Below are 19,434 nucleotides of genomic sequence, written 5' to 3' on the forward strand. Positions count from 1 at the left end.
TGAAGATTGAACATTTACAATTGTGGTTCTGATGCTTTCTATTTTCTCAGTGAAGAACTTCATAAAATCATTACTACTGAACTGTAACGGGATATTTTGTTCGGGTCTGTTTATTTGTTAGTCTAGCCACGGTGTTAAATAAAAACCTTGGATTATTTTGGTTATTTTCTATTAGTTTGCGGAGGTGCTCAGCCCTGGCTGCTTTTAGGGCCTTTTTATAACGTGACATACTGTCTTTCCACGCGATTCTAAAGACCTCTACATTAGTTTGTTTCCATTTACGCTCTAAAATACGGGTTTCTCTCTTTAGAACATGCGTAGCACTGTTGTACCACGGTGCTTTAATTTTCTCTCTGACCTTTTTTAATCTAATAGGTGCAACAACATCCAATGTTCTAGAGAGAATAGTGCTCATAGTGCTAGTTAGTTCTTCTAGTTCATCTGTTTGTTTGGGTTCAGGCAGCAGCTGAGACAGATCAGATAAGCAATTTGAGAAATTATCTATGGTGGATGGAAGGATTGTTCTGCCTAGTTGATAACGCGGCGCCGCATGACATATTACAGCAGTACGTAAACACCACCGCCACGACCAATCAGACGGGGCTCATGCTTATAGGAGTATCCAGGAGGAGCAGACTCATTTAGACCGAAATAATCATTTGGTTTAAGCCAGGTTTCAGTTAGGCAAAGTACATCGAAGCTATTATCTGTGACTATTTCATTTACAATAACTGCCTTAGGTGTGAGTGATCTAATGTTTAGAAGACCTAGCTTTAGAAATTGTTTTTGTTTACTAATAGCAACATTTTCTGTTTTAATAACAATTAGATTTTTCCTAGATCCTGCAGTAGATTTATTATTTGATCTCACTAAACGAGGAATAGACACGGTTTCTATGCAATATTCTACACTAGTATTTATATCAGTTAAATTGGTGCAGCAGAGACTATGATTTGGACTTTTGGTTACTAGTCAAAAGGTATTTAACATTTTGGAGATGTTATCCGACAGAAGATCTGCTCCGAATCTGCTTGGGTGTAAGCCATCGGCACGGAAAAGCCTAGGACGCTCCCAAAACAGATTCCAATTATTTACAAAGAGCAGTTTCTGCTCATTGCACCATGACATTAACCATTCATTTAGCGCAAATAATCTGCTAAACTTTTCATGTCCTAGTCGGTACGTGGGAAGCGGTCCTGACACAATGATCGTTGTTTCAGGCGATGTGCTGCGTACCGTATCGATCAGATTCCTGAAGTCTTTCTTCAGAATCTCTGTCTGGTGCATCCTGATGTCGTTCACTCCCGCGTGCAGGACAACAGTTCCGACGCGCTCGTCACCGTTCAGAATCTCGGGAACGTGAGTAGCGATTTCAGAAACACGAGCACCAGGAAAGCAGTGACTGTGCACCTTACTTTTACCTAACGTAGCGCGTACGTGCCGAATGATGGAATCGCCGATGATCACAGCATCGCGTTCTGTTTCGCGAAGAGGGGAGAAGCGGTTTTGTGTGGATAACTCGAAAACCGGGAGGGTCGGAGAGAGTCTTGGTCTAGACTTGACTCGCGTCTTCCGCTGCGGAACCACCCAGGCTTCGTGGTGGCGTGTTGGAGCCGGAGTGAACGAGACCATGGCTGATCGCGACCTCGGCGCTCGGGACCGATGTTGAGAAACGCACGGAGTAGACGAAGTCGGAGTCAGCGGGTTAGTAACGTTAATCACTGATTTGTGTGCATCGGCGCGTGATGTTTCAAGAGCTAACCGCCGGTCTATCAGCTCGGCTTGTCTCAATAAAAGGTCGTGGATCTGTTTCTCAACAGCTTCCAGCTCAGACTGCAGTGCGTGCAGCTCAAATGTGTCCTCACCTGCACCAAAAGGTAGACTACTTACATCTGATATATTCGCCATTTTAACAGATGGACAGTAAGTTAGCAACGAAGCTACCAGTGATGCTATCAATATTAATACTAATTTATGACTGAAGTTTTAGATATAATCCGTCTTTTTAGTGGTACGGGTGTAGAGTAGACGCACGATAGGCGAAAAATGTTTGTAAGTGAGTGCGGAGAAGACGCGTTCAGCCGTGATCCACGGGAGTAACCTATAGGAGTATCCAGCGTTGGATCACTAATAGGCTTGAGACGCGTCTGCTCAACAGTCCGCATTGTAACTATGAGGGTTGAGCAGTAGTGCTTCTCAGTGAGGTAAAGTAGAAAATGTTTGTTGTAAGTTTAAAGAATAAAATCAAGATTTATAAATCAAATCGATGGAGCTCCAAAGACAACAACGCGTTCAGACGCGACGCATGCGCATTCGCCTTCATTTATATAGCGCTTCTAACAATATTGATATCGAGATCATAGTATGAGCACACAGTGACTGCGCTGTGAGTAACAGAACTACAAATAACCTTTATCTTTTGTTTTGTTGTACTGGTGGTGTAAAGGAATACAAATATTATCCTAGTGCATGTTTAATCATATTGTATTAAATGATCTGCTAATGCATTATTTTGTCATGACTTTTACTTGAGAGGGCCCTAATCATGATCAAATTCACTGTTAACTACTTCCCAAACTCAGCTCATGATTGATCATAAACTGACTGTCAAACACACAGCGAGTGTTCAGCTCAGTGAAGTGATGTTGTGTGGTCAGAGAACAGAAGTACAGTATCATCACGCCTGTGTCTGGATGGAGAGTGAACTACTGATCCCAGCAAACCTTCCCTGAGTTTTGCTCCTTCCTTTGGGAACTGTTCCACAAATATTCTTTGTGGGTTTTGAGTTGTTATTTAGTATTTAGCTGTGCATAAGTCACAGTAGGGTGAGTCTGAAGGACAGAGAGAAACACAGAACAGATAAAGAGCTTTTAAGGGCAGTTATTAGTGTATTTCTACGGTTGAAGAGGAGGATCAACTCATCCTGTGCCGTCCAGTAATGTTTATGACAAAGCTGAAATCAAAAGTTCAAGATATGATGATATTATATTATTTAAATTTGTTTCAAAGTCAGAGTATTTCTTATTCCATCTTAAAGAGGCGTTTGATTTGGTTTATCTATAAATGTTAATGAATGCATTAGCTATCAAACAGCGGAAAAAGACTGTATGATTTGAATCTTCTGCTTTGTATGCTGGTGGGGTTTATGTTTTATCATTTTTATCATTTATTAAAGGAGAACTCGGCAACTCTAGCGAACTCTAGTCACTTCTTCGCTGATTTTCCCTTTTGTTGTCGCATGTTTTCCCCACGAGCTCCCCCTACAGCTGTTCGGGGCAAGCCAACTGTATCGTGTGGAGCTATGTCTACCGAGGTGGGTAATCTGGTAATACATCATATATGCGTGTGTGTTTATGTCGAATTGCCGTAAAGCAATTTGTGTTTCGCGCTCGTTCTTGTTCTCGTTCTCGCTTCTCACGAGACTTCCAATTTCTGTCTTACCGGGACGGTAGTGCCCAAGTTGCAAGGTTGGTTTTCCGCCTGGGAACGCTGGGGGGAGCGGGGAAAGTCACCAATATCATCAGAACAGGTTGTTTAACCATCCAAATGATTTCTAGACAGTTTTATTACGTTAAAAAAGTTACCGAGTTCTCCTTTAATATCATAATGATCACTGAGATATACTGTGTTTCAGGAACCAGTGGAGCGGATCGTGTGTTCATCAGTTCTGGTGAAAATGTCTCTCTGTCCTGTAATAAAGCTCTTTCTGACTGCAAATCAACTACATGGACCTACAATAACAGACATTCAGGGAGAGTTAAACTGATTACTGGAGGGATAAAGAATAAAGACACAGAGAGACATGAGAGACTGAGTCTGGAGTCTGACTGCTCTCTGAACATCAAGAACGTCACAGGAGAAGATTATGGAATATACAGATGCAGACAATATGTGAATGGAGAACAACAAGGACCTGATGCTGATGTTTATCTGCATGTTCTTCATGGTAAGTTTATGATTATGTGGTCAATTTAAAAAGGGCAGATTCTCCCTTTAAACTCAGATGATGATTGAAGAGTCTGTGATTTGTGTCTTGTGTTCAGTTTCAGTGTCATCATCATCATCATCATCTTCATCATCATCTTCATCATCATCTTCATCCTCACAGACTGAGATCAGTCCAGGCCGCTCTGTGACTCTCTCCTGTCGGTTGTATTTATATGCTGGATACTCCTGTGATGATCGGGTCCGTTCTAGGGGAGTTAGGCTGTTGTGGGTGAATCAGGCTGGTGTTGATCTGAAGACAGACTCCAGATATCAGATATTATCATCATCAGATCAAGATCTCTGTATCCTCACTCTGACTACAACACTCCTGAATGAAGATGACAACAGAGAGTGGAGATGTCAGCTTACTCGCAGAAATCAACTCAAGACCTCAGTCAGATACACTGTCAAGTATTCAGGTGAGAAACAACACTGTAAAATATTATGTTAATGTCCTACAGTTATACAGTAATACAGTCCAGTCTCTTCTCAACTACTGCCACTGTAAACTGTGATGATGAACACAAACTGCAGGTCATGATCGATATGAACATATGATGTTAATGTCCTACAGGTGATGCGTCTGAACATTCATCTTCTGCAGATCCAGTCGCTTTAAAAGTTTAATTATTCAAAGTATACTTGACTTGTACTTGTGTTTACTATTTTGATTCAGTAGCTTATTAAATATACTTTTTTTTACATCTTTTTTCATATACAGTCTTATAAAACTTTGTTTGAAAATATTGATTAAAATATTGATATAAAACAGATATGTTTCTAATTCTGCGTATCTTATTTTTGTGTAGGCCAGTCCACTGGTAGTGCACATAGAAATTTACTTTAATTCAACTTTTCCCACCATTGACTGAATTTTCCAGCTATTCATGTTCTCACTGGTATACGGTAGGGGGCGCTATGACACATCTTCTAGTGCAGAATCTCCGGATCAAAACAGCAGAAGAAGCTGAAACAAGTGATCAATGCTCACTCAAATGTAAAATAATGTAATCATCAAACATTAAACAGCTTGTAAATCAAAACTGCTTAATGTTTCCAAATGAAGCGTAACCCATGAAGAGAAAACGACTGAAGCTGTGGGGGTGTCCGACTCGATTTACTCCATCTTTGTTTGATCATCGTTCTGAATCTGATCAAGGCGTAGTCTTTGACAAAAATGTGATTTTCTCAACTATTTTGTTTAAAATGTTGCCTTTCTTTATGAAACTTACAGACATTCAAGTGTTGATAAAAAAGGATGCATGAAGCTAATAAAAGGTTTTTAAAATTAAAGTAGTTATAAAAAATAACATTTGAACATAGTAGTTCTTACTAATTTTAGTATTATTCTTACTATTATTATTCTTATTCTTATTATTATGTTTTTTTTTTTTTGTCACTATTTGCTTGAAATAAAAGTACTGAATGAATGAATGAATGAACATAGTAGTATAGGCCTACTGCAAGTGCAAAAATTGTATATAAATAGTAAACTTTAAGTATAATGTTAAGTTCACTTAAAGAAAACTTGTAGTATAAAACTACTAAACTAGTAGTTTACTGAGAGTATACCTCAAAGTTACTACAAGTATTAAAATAGTAAACTACTAGTATACTCATAAGTTCATTTGCAGTACAAATGAGAAACATAATTATGAACTAGTTGTACACTTAAAGTTTACTACTGTTACACTTATAGTACACTTAAACATATACTTTTATATACTTCAAGTGGGCCAATTTAGTCCCAAGCGGTATTAAAATAGTACTTACAAGTTTACTACTAGTACATATTGACATTAGCATACATACTACATAAAGTATACTTAAAAATATACTTGAACATTACTCAAGTATACTTCATAAAATGAACTTGAAGTATGCTTTTTTTTTTCATAAGGGTATAGCAGTTTGTAAAATAAATGCCTTGACATTGTGTAATCATATTTCCATCTTGTTTTTTAACAGTTGTAACATCAACTACAGCAACAGCACTGATTCCAGGTGTGTATGAACGAACTACAGCAGCAGCTCCTACACACGGTTCAGGATCACATGATCACTGTCACACACATCAACCTCGAAGGATTCCTCAGTATTTGTGCATTTGAATGTTTTCATACAGGAAACGTTGTATATTTTAGATGCCATCAATAAATAGATATTCCACATTTCAATGTTTCTGCAAACTATATATATATATAAGGCTTAAGTCCTTCATTCAAGCTGAAGGTTTATTTGCAGAAACTCAACTGTGTTTCACTCTCATATAAACCAGGAATGAATTATACAGTAACACAGTAATACAACATTCATCTTCTGCAGCTCCAGTCGCTTCACCAACACTGATTCCAGTCAGAAGCTCAAACTCTGAGAAGAAATCAAGCCGAACTACAGCAGCAGCTCCTACACAAGGTTCATGATCACATGATCACTGTATAAATAGATTTATTTTTGGTGAATGGCGATAGTCATTCTCCTCCTGACAGATTGAGAGTGAAGTAAGAAGATAATAGATGACAGACTCGTGCACATATTCATCATTTCTGTGATGTGAAGCTCAAGTATTATGTGATGATGATGTTGTGTATATGTGGCATTATGTGTTGAACTGAACTAACAGACGTGATCCACAGATCCAGCTGATACAGCATCAGAAACTGAAGTCAGTGTGACTGCTGGATCATTATACAGAGGTACGACACGTTCATTTATACTGACAGCTTTATAACATTAAACTATCAGTCAGTCTGTAAATGCTTCATCAATAACTGTTGATAGTTGAATACCCTTGACTTCAGTCATGTACAGTTTCTCTTCTTCCTCTCATGTTTCCTGCAGTGATTGTGATTATTGTTGAGATGGCAGTGTTTGCTGCTCCTACTGTGATTCTTCTTCAGATCATCTGTGCAAGAAGAGCTGGTGAGTTTTGAGCCGCACACAATCTGATGATTCACACTCATCTGATCTGGAACAATCTGCAATCATGATAAAAACACATACGAGAGGTCAGTCAATGCTTTTATTTTGCAGGGAGGAAGGACTCGAAGCACCCAGAGGAAATAGAGATGCCCACAATATTAGAATAAAATACTGATGAGTTTAGAGCCAATCTGCAGCAATATTTACAATAGCAAAAACTTACAGAGGATTGTTCATTGTTTTATTAATGTTCATTAACATCCAGTGATCTCTGCATATGATCACAATGTGAGTCACACTCAGAATATATTATATGAAATAGAAACACTGAACCAACATCCGCATTCTTATATGAAATAGAAACACTGAACCAACATCTATTTTTCACACGACACGCAAGTGTGTTGCAAGCGTTTTCCAGGCAAAATAGAATAGGAAAAGAAGTTTATTTGTCATTTTGACAGGAATACATATTAATAAATTATATTTTGATGTTTGAAAGTCTCTAGGTTTTGACATAAATGCAGATATATATATGTAATTTAAAAGAAAATAATAATTATCGATTTTCAAATACTGCACCTGTCAATACAGAATGGAATATTTTGCTGCAAAACTGCTGACGTTGTCTTTGCTATATCGTCACCTAGCAGCAGCAGCGCCGCGTCAGACAGTCTGTTAATGGCAGTGAGCCAGTGTGTAGCCGGCCTAAAAAATTGATGTCAGGCTCCAACTTCATCAAACAACTACACAAACAGCATTACCAGCTTCACTTATTACTAACCAAATTTACTTTATTTCTGTCATATGTGTGGAAAAGTTATTATTGAGATTAACAGAGGTTTAGATGTTGATGATTTATTGAAATTAATAGTTTGGTTTGATGTCATCATTATGGTGATCAGTGTTTGCTTACGTTGTCCAGTTTGACTCTTGATGTTTTAATGTTAGTTTTTCTCTGGCTGCTGGAACTGTGTGTTATAACGATATAATCATCGTGTAGTGCTTTGATCAGCTGATCTCTTCTAAATTGTCATGTGTGTTATTAATTTCATATAATTCATTATAATAATGTTTCTACAGTATGACATCCAAAAGTGTTTTAATACAATAAACTGTATAATTGCTAATCAAGGTCTTCATGATTACTTCAACATCAAACTCTGAGAAGAAAATCAAGCCGAACTACAGTAGCAGCTTCTACACAAGGTTTCGAACTCCTGTCGACTGCCATCCCACACTCCCCAGACATCGTCCAGAAACCGAAAGTAGGATAAAGGGACCTTCTCACATTTAGGAAAGACAGTTTCCTCCCATTGGGCCATGTATATATCTGCATAAGCTGGTGCAAACCTTTTTCCCATAGCTGTCCCCTTAATCTGTAGATACAGTGAGGAAAATAAGTATTTGAACACCCTGCTATTTTGCAAGTTCTCCCACTTGGAAATCATGGCGGGGTCTGAAATGGTCATCGTAGGTGCATGTCCACTGTGAGAGACATAATCTAAAAAAAAAAATCCAGAAATCACAATATATGATTTTTTAACTATTTATTTGTATGATACAGCTGCAAATAAGTATTTGAACACCTGTCTATCAGCTAGAATTCTGACCCTCAAAGACCTGTTAGTCTGCCTTTAAAATGTCCACCTCCACTCCATTTATTATCCTAAATTAGATGCACCTGTTTGAGGTCGTTAGCTGCATAAAGACACCTGTCCACCCCATACAATCAGTAAGAATCCAACTACTAACATGGCCAAGACCAAAGAGCTGTCCAAAGACACTAGAGACAAAATTGTACACCTCCACAAGGCTGGAAAGGGCTACGGGGAAATTGCCAAGCAGCTTGGTGAAAAAAGGTCCACTGTTGGAGCAATCATTAGAAAATGGAAGAGGCTAAACATGACTGTCAATCTCCCTCGGACTGGGGCTCCATGCAAGATCTCACCTCGTGGGGTCTCAATGATCCTAAGAAAGGTGAGAAATCAGCCCAGAACTACACGGGAGGAGCTGGTCAATGACCTGAAAAGAGCTGGGACCACCGTTTCCAAGGTTACTGTTGGTAATACACTAAGACGTCATGGTTTGAAATCATGCATGGCACGGAAGGTTCCCTTGCTTAAACCAGCACATGTCAAGGCCCGTCTTAAGTTTGCCAATGACCATTTGGATGATCCAGAGGAGTCATGGGAGAAAGTCATGTGGTCAGATGAGACCAAAATAGAACTTTTTGGTCATAATTCCACTAAACGTGTTTGGAGGAAGAAGAATGAAGAGTACCATCCCAAGAACACCATCCCTACTGTGAAGCATGGGGGTGGTAGCATCATGCTTTGGGGGTGTTTTTCTGCACATGGGACAGGGCGACTGCACTGTATTAAGGAGAGGATGACCGGGGCCATGTATTGCGAGATTTTGGGGAACAACCTCCTTCCCTCAGTTAGAGCATTGAAGATGGGTCGAGGCTGGGTCTTCCAACATGACAATAACCCGAAGCACACAGCCAGGATAACCAAGGAGTGGCTCTGTAAGAAGCATATCAAGGTTCTGGCGTGGCCTAGCCAGTCTCCAGACCTAAACCCAATAGAGAATCTTTGGAGGGAGCTCAAACTCCGTGTTTCTCAGCGACAGCCCAGAAACCTGACTGATCTAGAGAAGATCTGTGTGGAGGAGTGGGCCAAAATCCCCCCTGCAGTGTGTGCAAACCTGGTGAAAAACTACAGGAAACGTTTGACCTCTGTAATTGCAAACAAAGGCTACTGTACCAAATATTAACATTGATTTTCTCAGGTGTTGAAATACTTATTTGCAGCTGTATCATACAAATAAATAGTTAAAAAATCATACATTGTGATTTCTGAATTTTTTTTTTAGATTATGTCTCTCACAGTGGACATGCACCTACGATGACAATTTCAGACCCCTCCATGATTTCTAAGTGGGAGAACTTGCAAAATAGCAGGGTGTTCAAATACTTATTTTCCTCACTGTATAAGTCCCCCTCGAACTCGAAATCATTACGAGTCAAACTTAACTCTAAAAGTTCCAAAACCGCCTCCTCCGGTCGAGAAGCATCGGGGAACCTGGCAAAAAAATCTCGCACTGCCTTTAATCCTAGGGGAGTCTCAATGTTAGTATTAAGACTCTCCACATCCAACGAGAACAAGAATGCATCAGGTGGCACTCTCAGACTTTTGACCTTTTCCAAGAAGTAATAGGTATTCCTAATGTAACTAAAATGCTTAGTAGATAAGGGATTCAAATAAAAGTCAATAAACTCTGCCACCCTGTGACTCTCACTTCCACAGTCCGAGACGATCGGACGACCGGGAGGCATGAAGGGGTTAGGCCATTTATCCAGAGGATTATGAACCTTAGGAAGTAAATAAAACCGCCTGGGCCTAGGCCTCACTTCCCCCAACAAATAATTCGCTTGTCGCTTACAAATGAAACCTGTCCTCAGTAAGGTATTCACTACTCTTTCAATGCGGGGTACCGACTCCATAAAGATGGGGGCCGACTACTTGGAATAAAAGGACTCATCTGTTAATTGTCCCAGTCCCTCCTGCACATAACGTGCCCATCCATAATTACCACCGCACTTCCCTTATCTGCAGGTTTAATCACAACATCCCGTCTGCGAGCTAATTCCTCTAATGCTTCCACTTCCTCCGGGGGTAAGTTAGGTCTCGGGGCCTGTGCTCCGGATAAGACTACCTGGACCCCTTCCAAGTTCCTCTCAAAGAAATCCCATACTTCCCCGGGCAATTTCCGGGGCTGTGGTACCCACCCCGATCTCTCGCAAAGCGGTCGGCTTTGGACGTCAATATCAGTACTCGGACCGAAATACACCGCCCTTTTGATTTTGTCATGAAACAAGCAGATCTGCTAGCAACGGGCTTCTGTCAACCTTTTTCACTAAATGAGAAGGGATAAACGATAAACCCCTATCCAGTAACCTAACCTGTGCCGGTGTGAAATGAAAACACTCAGACAAGTTTATGACAGAACCCATTTTATTTACATCAAAGTCAGGACCCTGATGGGAAGGCCCCTTTAACAGTTTAAATGGCCCAGCCAATGCTGTAGCATCGCTCGGGCCGTTGCTGGGGTCCAATGGATCTTGTCTGCCTCCACTTTGAACCGGTCAGCAGGTAGGAGGGGAATGCACACTTTTAACCTGCTGTTCTGGCAGGGTGGACTCAAAATTAATCAGCGGGATATAAATCACCGCGTTGGGAAATGTCCCAACTGCCGCCTCATGAAGCCACTCCACACACTTCCTCAAAGCGACCAGGCTACTCTGGCTCCGGTCATTCAAGCTGAACGCCAGCACTACCTGCCTGATCATCCGGGACACCGGGGTCTTGTGCTCAATGAGGCTGTAGGCTTGTGCCAAGTTAGCCCCCGGAAAGCTATGTACTTCTACCTCCCGGTTACCTATTTCAGGAATTCGGCTTAAATTGGAATCCCCACGATCAAGATAGATCTCTCGGGGGCCTGGCCCCATGATCTATATTTATCCCCAACCACCTCGTGCCTAACATTGTGGCTCTTCCCCACCGGTGCTGGGATATATATATGCACATCCGAGTCCGAGTCGAGTCCGGCCGAGTCCACAAAGATTTCAATGATTTAAAATTGACCTTCCACATAGACTCTTAGACCCTCTTACTGTTGCTACGTCTGACAAGCCATTCTGCTCTCACTCCACACATCATGCTCTCACACAGTGAAAAATTTATTGCGGAGCATAGAGGATACTGACAATGCGCCAACAGACAAGACAGAGCAGGTTCCTTTTGATATAAAATAAAGTCTCCGCTTTAAAATTTTGTAATTTTTGTGAAATTCAAACAATAAATACCATTTTGTGGCGCTTTACTGTATAGCGCCTTAGTTCAAGCAGCATGTGAACTGATCATCTATTTTAGATATAGCATGATTTAAACAAAACAGTTGTGGATCATTCAGGTAATGACACACAGTAATAAAAATCAAGCTTATGTAATTTGTCTTGTATTTTGTGTTTGTATTTTGTCTTGTGGACTAGGCCAGGGGTTCCCAAACTTTATCATGACAAAGCCCCCATAATACCACTAGGTTCTGGCCAAGGCCCCCCTTTTGCATGATGTGTTATTGAACCCATCGACAATACCTACTACGGCAAATGTAAATAAATAAATAAAACATCTGGGTGAACATCCATTGGCATTTATAAGTGTTGTAATAATAACATTTGTATGTCAGATCTTCATATATGGTAATTTCAATATCTTAAAATCTGGAACAGTAATTTCAACATTCAACATTGTATCTGTGTGTGTCAGTCAGTGAATGGAAAAAGAAAGATCTTAAAGAGAGGGTGAGTGTGTGTGTGAGAGAGAGAGAGTGCATGTGTGTGTGTGTGTGTGTGTGTGTGTGTGTGTGTGTGTGTGTGTGTGTGTGTGTGTGTGTGTGTGTGTGTGTGTGTGTGTGTGTGAATCAGTGGGAGTGCTTGGCCTGGTTGCAACATTCAACACTGAGAGAGAGAGAGAGAGAGAGAGAGAGAGAGAGAGAGAATATTAATGGGACGGATGGGCCTGCCCTGGTGGCTTTTACATAGTTTGTCAAGCCTGGGCTTTATGTCTGTCAGTGCAGTGTTTTGTTTTAAGTACTTTTAAAGTTGAAAAACCAGACTCACACAAATAAGTGGTTGCAAAAGGAAGAAGGCATTTCAGAGCACTCTCAGCTAGGATGGGGAAGTCATTTCTTACATACATCCAGTAGTTAGAGAGAGAAAGAGTCTCAAATTTCATTTTTAAATGCAAAAAAAAAACCATTTGTATATAAATATTTTACAAATATAAAAAAATATATACAAATATTTATATTATTATGAGTATTGTTATAAAATAGCATTCTAATAATTTGTCGATATCTGAACATTAAACTTTTAATGCTAATCTTTCTGATTGGCTGGTACACGTAATCTGTCAGTGTAGCCTTGGTAACAACCGCCAGTGCTCAGCTATTCAGCTATTTATTTAGTTAGCTGGCTAACTCTGTCAAACCTCTATCAAAATGGATAGATTTTTAAAAAGGAAAAAAACCTGACGAGCCAGCAATTGAAACCTCAGATAAAAAAAATCAGAAAACGAACTCCTGGCCGAGTAAGACTCGTAGGTATGAGGCAGCATACATTAAAGGTGATCTAAGCGATCCCGGGAGACGTAACTTCTTGTTGACATTCGAATTGTTGTCAAACAAAATGGAAGCTAGCTCGACCCTCCCTCCTCCCCTCCCTTCCAGCATAAAGGAAAGTCAAAATAGTAACTACAAACAAAGTTAAGTTTTACTGATACTTCATTCAATGTGTAATGTCGCCAAGTTAGATAAATGCTTTTATATATTGCAGAACAGAATGCAGAAAAAGAGAAACATTATCTTAAAAACCTGAGGTTATAACTATAGCTCCCATACAAGATACAAGGACACAATAATAGCAAGATAACGTTAGCTTCGCGTTTCCCAGTGAGCATAAACAACGGCGTAAACAAATTTAGACAAAGTTGTCAATAGCCTATAAATGAACATTCAAACACGTCAAACAGTGGATGAAAACAATCGTTCACACACATTGTCGCCCTACTGTGAATTTGCTTGATCATTTACAATAGAGATTGATCGCTGCTAGAAACATATATGTTGTATTCACCAAAGTTAACGCTGACTGCATAGATCTAGCTAATTACATCCTTGTGTTGGTTTGGCGAACATGAACGTCAGTTTAGAAAGAAAAATGGATTTACCTGTTCTGCAAAAACAGAGGAACTGAATGTCGGATTGGAAGCCCTTCTGCCGGCGGAGTTCTCGCCACCTTTCGAGGGTTTTTCCGATGTAAATTCGGGACTTCGCGCGTTCCTTATCCTTGTCCCTCTTCTTTGCAATTTGTTCATCGGAACGTCGTCTCTTTGGTTGTGTTTCGGCCATAATTCAAACTTCCCTCTTCATGCCTCTCTCTCCTCCACACCCCCTTCATGTGCACGCGCACTAACCCCCCAAACCCCACCCTCAAATTTTTCTTGTCGGTTATTGGCTGGAACACTGTTTATTATGTTTCGTGGTGCGGGTGAGCCCAGTTTGTTTTTGTTGCCGTTTGTGGAGCCTGTGGTGTCTAGAGAGACTGCGTTTTTTTACAGTGTGTTCAGGGGACAGGCAGCTAGCGGATAGTGAGGAGATGTTTGCTGTATGTGACAAAAAATGTTTTGGCCTAAAAAACGCGTCGCATCACTTAGAGCATCTTTAAGTATGGATTTACCTGCGTCACACACAAGAATGGACACGAGTGCCCAAAATGCGTTCTCTGCTTCGAGATACTCTCCAACGAATGCTTAAAACTAGGGGTGTAACGATTCGTTTTAACAACGATTCAATTCTTATCACGATTCGTGGTTGTCCATACGATTCAAGGACGATATTGGTTTATTTAGAACGATACGATCCGAAACGATTCACTGACTTGAAATCGATTCAGTGACTTTTTAGCCAAAAATTCTTGAAAGGGAATCAGGTATCAATTAATTATGCGCGTGCAATTAAATGGTGCACGCTACGAGCACAGTATAACGATGACAGGACATGAGATTTCGTTTTTCTGAGGTGAGAGACTTTATTTCGTAAATAATGATAGAATAATGACATGAACATATAGCCTGACAACATCATCTGACCGCAGATACTGAATCTGGACAACACGTTTTTTTCTAATTTAAAACGTAACGACGTTGCATGCTTGTAGTTTATTTTGTGCTTTATATAGGCTAGTGAAACGATATAAGCCTGCAGCACGCGCCGCCGCATTTGCGCGTGCAATTGAAGAGTGCGCGCTACTGCAGTACAGCGGCTGAGAGGACAGGAAAGTCAGTTTTTCTGAGGTGAGAGACTTTGCGCTGCTTGATGTCTTTGCGCTGCTGCTGGCGCGTCACGCATGGCGATCACGTCACAGATAGGCAGACTGAATCGAGTAACGTTTAACGCCTTTATCATTAAAAGTGCTAAGAAAAAAACATCCTTATAAAGTCTGACGTGCTGAAATCCAATGCGTTATTTCATAGTATCGATACAATCGATTCATTACCTTTTAAAACGATGTTAGATCGATATATGTCTAGATCGATATAACTTGCCGAGCACAGATCGATGTAGTTGGATCATTAAGAATATAAATCGATACATCGATGTAGTTGATGAATCGTTACACCCCTACTTAAAACCATCAAAACTTCAAAGTCATCTGAACCAGAAGCATCCAGCAGAGGGCGAAAAACCAATTGACTTGGAACAAAACAAGGAAGATCGCCTAGTAGGGCCACTAATGAATGAAAACAATAATATACATTACTTTGAGTTATCCTTACCTTTTCGCAGCACGAAGACAGGTGAATAACAGGTGAATAACAGGTGAATAACAGGTGAATAACAGGTGAATAACAGGTGAATAACGGCTTTCAAAGTGTCAACAAGCTCGCTCTCCGACGGATGAGTGGATCTAATGACACAGATTCTGATCGGCTGGAAGGTGTGCGTCTAGATTAATGCGCTGCCTTCACTGAAGCGCGCGCGACCACACGCGAATGACACTCGTCACCACTTTTGAATAAGAAACAGTCAAGACTATAAAACTCGTGCACACACTCAAACCACCTGACTGCACATCACATTTTTGACTTTATTGATTCTGCTTTTATTCGTAATGCAATGGACCGGTCAACGGGACATAAATGAATCCTTAAAGGATGGGACTTTTGCACAAAAAGAATAAATAACTTACCGTAGCCTATTTTATACGTCGCTATGGAGTCGCATATCAGTCAAAAAATGAGCCACGAGGAAGAAAAAAACATACATAGCCTAATTCGCACTGGACTAAGTCGCATTTTTTTTTAAAATTTATTTCACAAAAAGTGTTACAGACAGTTCTCCGCTACGGACGTGAGCACTCTAAAGCGGCACTAAAAGAATGTTTTAAAACTTTCACAGAGACCTCAAACTGAAAGCACAAAGCCTGTCTTTAAATGTAATTAATTTGTATTAATTGTATCTTAATTTTAATCGACGTTTCATCAACCAATTATCTGGATTTAATAAATAAGAATAATATAGGCTATTAGAAAATAGATAATCAGGACACGGAGGCACTGGCGAACCTGGAGCTCGTCTCATAGATGAACCGAAACTCGGCGTAGGCCTGTAAGGTAGCCTATTGCCTCACAGACCGAAGACATATAGATAGCTTGAAATGTCTACTTTTAAGCAAAACAATTCAAACCGAAAGAAAACAGACTGCGCTGCTTATGTAATTCGTATGAAATGTGCATTTCTCTCTGGCGCTGCGAAGATCGCGAGTCGTCAACTTCATCTGTCTAGCCGACACTGACATAAAAAATAACAGTTTTATTAGTAAACAATTAAAATGTCTCCTGCTATATTTTACATATTTGCCTGTTCCTTACAAAACACTGACAGTGGGGTTTTGACTGTTTTTTTTTTTTGTTGTTTTTTTTGTTTTTTGCAGCTGCGGACAAATTCTTTCGACACACACACACAATATTACATAACACTCTGCGCTTATGTTTTAAAAAGATAATTTAACATATAAATAACAATTTTTAAATAGCCCACTTAAAGTGTTTATTACAAATAAATGACTAAATGCTAAAAATTGATAAATTTTAATGAACAAACATATGCGTTGCATTTACAATTCTGTGAAAACAGGGGGTGCTCCAGCACCCCCACTTCCCGCGGCCCTGCCATCAGGAATCCCATTCCCCTAATAATGCGCGTCGCTATTGTTTTATACAAACTCGCCAGCTGTGCAGAATACCGTGTCGTGGCAAATCAATTCGGTGTTGACAAGAGCACTGTACAAAAGTTTGTATATATTTTTTGTAAGGGAATGGTGCATGGGCCGATAAGAGATTTTATACGGATGCCAGATGAGGTGGAGGCTTCCGAAATCGCCCGGAGTTTTGAAGAGGTGCATTCTGTCCCGCAAGTAATGGGTCTTATCGACGGCACACACATCCCGATTCTCCCTCCGTCTGATGGATACAAAGATTTCGTCAACAGAAAGGGCTGGCCTTGTTATGTTCTACAGGCTGTAGTGGATGACAAATGCTGGTAAGACATTTAAACTACTTAAACAGTAAGAGTATTTAATCATCATCTTATGTCATTGCCAATACATTTATTATTCAATATCACGTTATTACCAGTCATTATGATTACAAGTCATGTAAGGTTCAACGTTTATTTCATAGTCTAACCCTGTGATATTGGCCTCTAGTTTTAGGAGCATCAGCTGCAAAATGCCTGGAAGTGCACATGACGCAAGCGTTCTGCGCATGTCTGACCTCTTTCAAAGGGCTCACCTGCTGCCAAAGGTATACAGTTGGCTAATACATCTCAGTAAATAATGTTTCAGTTAACTCTTGTGTGTCAATAGGGACATTTATCATTTTGCCTGTATTGCCAGCTACACACATTGGCAGATGTCTATTTCTGATGGATTTTTAACATTTTACCTTTCTAATTTAAAATTTATTTTCTTTCAGAAATGTATTTATGCACTATACTGGTACACAAAATAGTTACACTTGGGACCTTAAGGACAAAAAATAAATAAATCACACTATAACCCGTATGTCAATGTAATATATCAGAGATAACATACTATATTGCAAATTACAATGGCAGTGTATACAATTAGGCTTTGTTGGTTGGAAAAATTAGCGGGCTTCGATTTTCTAACAGCTTTTTTTTTTTGCTATCATTGCAAATGCTATCATTGTTTTTTGGCAAGGTATACACCCCTAGTACTAGAAAAATCCCGATAGCACTGCAGGGGTGGTAGCGAAATCACTTTTTTGAGCTCATGAAGTTACTAACCCCCTAAAATAAATTCCGTTTTTGAAATCTGGTATATATCTGGTTTAGGCTCATGCTAGAGATATTGTCAATATTCTATAATATGGTGCTTGGTATCGTTGGAAAGGGGACCTTTTAGGCTTTCATTTAAGCCCAGTACTGAATCTGTCTGACAAACACAGAGGCCACATGACTTCTTTAAACCAGAAATAACACACATTTTTTCACAATTTTCCACCTAAACTCTATGCTTTCTTTTATCCCTGTGGCATGAAAGAACACCACAGACACAAAACTCAACAACTTCAATACTCAAGGCACTCTGATGACTCTGATGAAAATGTATACCCATACTATTTATTTGTGAGAGCCTTAAATGAGACTTGTGTAGCCAGCACAAGTCTTCAAAATAGAATAGAGCCAATAGAATGGACAAATAGAATACCCTATTAGTCCAGGGCCAAATGGCCTATTTATTCATGTACAGTTGTAATAAAAAGTAATTGTTTCAATAGTGTTGTCAACATAACACTTGTAAGTGGTTTAACAAAATGTTTCTATCATGTATTTTGATATTCACCCACTTTCAGTTAGAATGTCAGAAAGTAGCTCATGCACGGTCCATATGGACTTTTGGCCTCCAATAGTCCATATTGGACCCAAGAAACATATTTCTGGCCAGAGAGTCCTCGATCTTGGGCTTTCTACACATACTCTTATACTCCTTCTGATGCTTCATAAGCCACATAGTCTGAACATTAACGCACAGACCACGGACGGCGCGCTGCGTGGAAATGAAAGCTTTAGCATTCTGCTGGGAAGACTCAATTATTACGTCACTTATTGCTTCACTTCTATCCAATCATATTATTATGCTTATTGTATAAAAGCACGGTACTTACACATGTTTGAGTTCGCAGATACTGAAGCGACGATTACCCCCATCCTCCCCACCACCACCAGGATGGTCCCGTCCATACCTCCCAGGAGGGGGTCGGCTGCGCCCCTGCCTTCATCTTTAGGCAGGAATTGCAGATCCGATACTCTCGGACTATGCACTACGGACGGGGCCTACGCCAAATGACTTTGTAGATTATCAGCTTGCTGAGCTGTCAATAAATGTATGGTTTATTGAAATAACTCTCCCGAGTCTTTCTGGTAGAACTGTTGGTTCAGTTGACTGGTTATAACAACACTACCAACTATGCCATCTTCAATCATCTTCCATTCCAGGGGTATTAAATGTAAGTACAAAATACTTTTTCTCTTGTGCTTGTGAATTGGTGGGGAATAGTAGCAGTAGCTAATGTAAGCTTGATGTTTTTAGCAGGCTAGCTAGCTTGCAGGTTAAACAGTGTAACAGTAACTGCTACAGTGCAGTCAGGGCTCTCAAGTGTCACGTGACAGTCACTCATTTCGGTCTTTTGTCACGCCCTCTCGCCACACATTGTATTTCTCACGCGGAAAAACTATTTATAATATATTTAATATGCCGCAGTGCCCAAAATGTCTCTGGCCGCGCCAGTCTCATTATGGAACCGGCAGGAATCAATCGCTGTAAAAATAGAGAGATGAGCAGAGCAACTGAACCAACAATCTTTTCACAAAACT

The 19,434-nt window shown here is 40.1% G+C and overlaps 2 protein-coding genes across 2 annotated transcripts in view; one reads left to right on the forward strand and one right to left on the reverse strand.

The window, feature by feature from the left end:
• Positions 1-19,434, reverse strand: part of LOC311301705 (uncharacterized protein) — a 571,741-nt gene that overhangs the window by 438,109 nt on the left and 114,198 nt on the right. The gene's annotated exons all lie outside the window — the stretch shown is intronic.
• LOC311301551 (uncharacterized protein) overlaps positions 1-19,434 on the forward strand; it is a 161,713-nt gene that overhangs the window by 105,267 nt on the left and 37,012 nt on the right. The window contains exons 2-3 of the mRNA XM_084426779.1: positions 3,635-3,946; positions 4,044-4,406. Of these exons, the coding sequence (XP_084282905.1) occupies positions 3,635-3,946; positions 4,044-4,406 (675 nt within the window). The remainder of the gene's footprint in view (positions 1-3,634; positions 3,947-4,043; positions 4,407-19,434) is intronic.

The sequence above is a fragment of the Rutilus rutilus genome (genome assembly GCF_951802725.1).
Source record: "Rutilus rutilus genome assembly, chromosome: 1".
Taxonomy (NCBI): Eukaryota; Metazoa; Chordata; class Actinopteri; order Cypriniformes; family Leuciscidae; genus Rutilus; species Rutilus rutilus.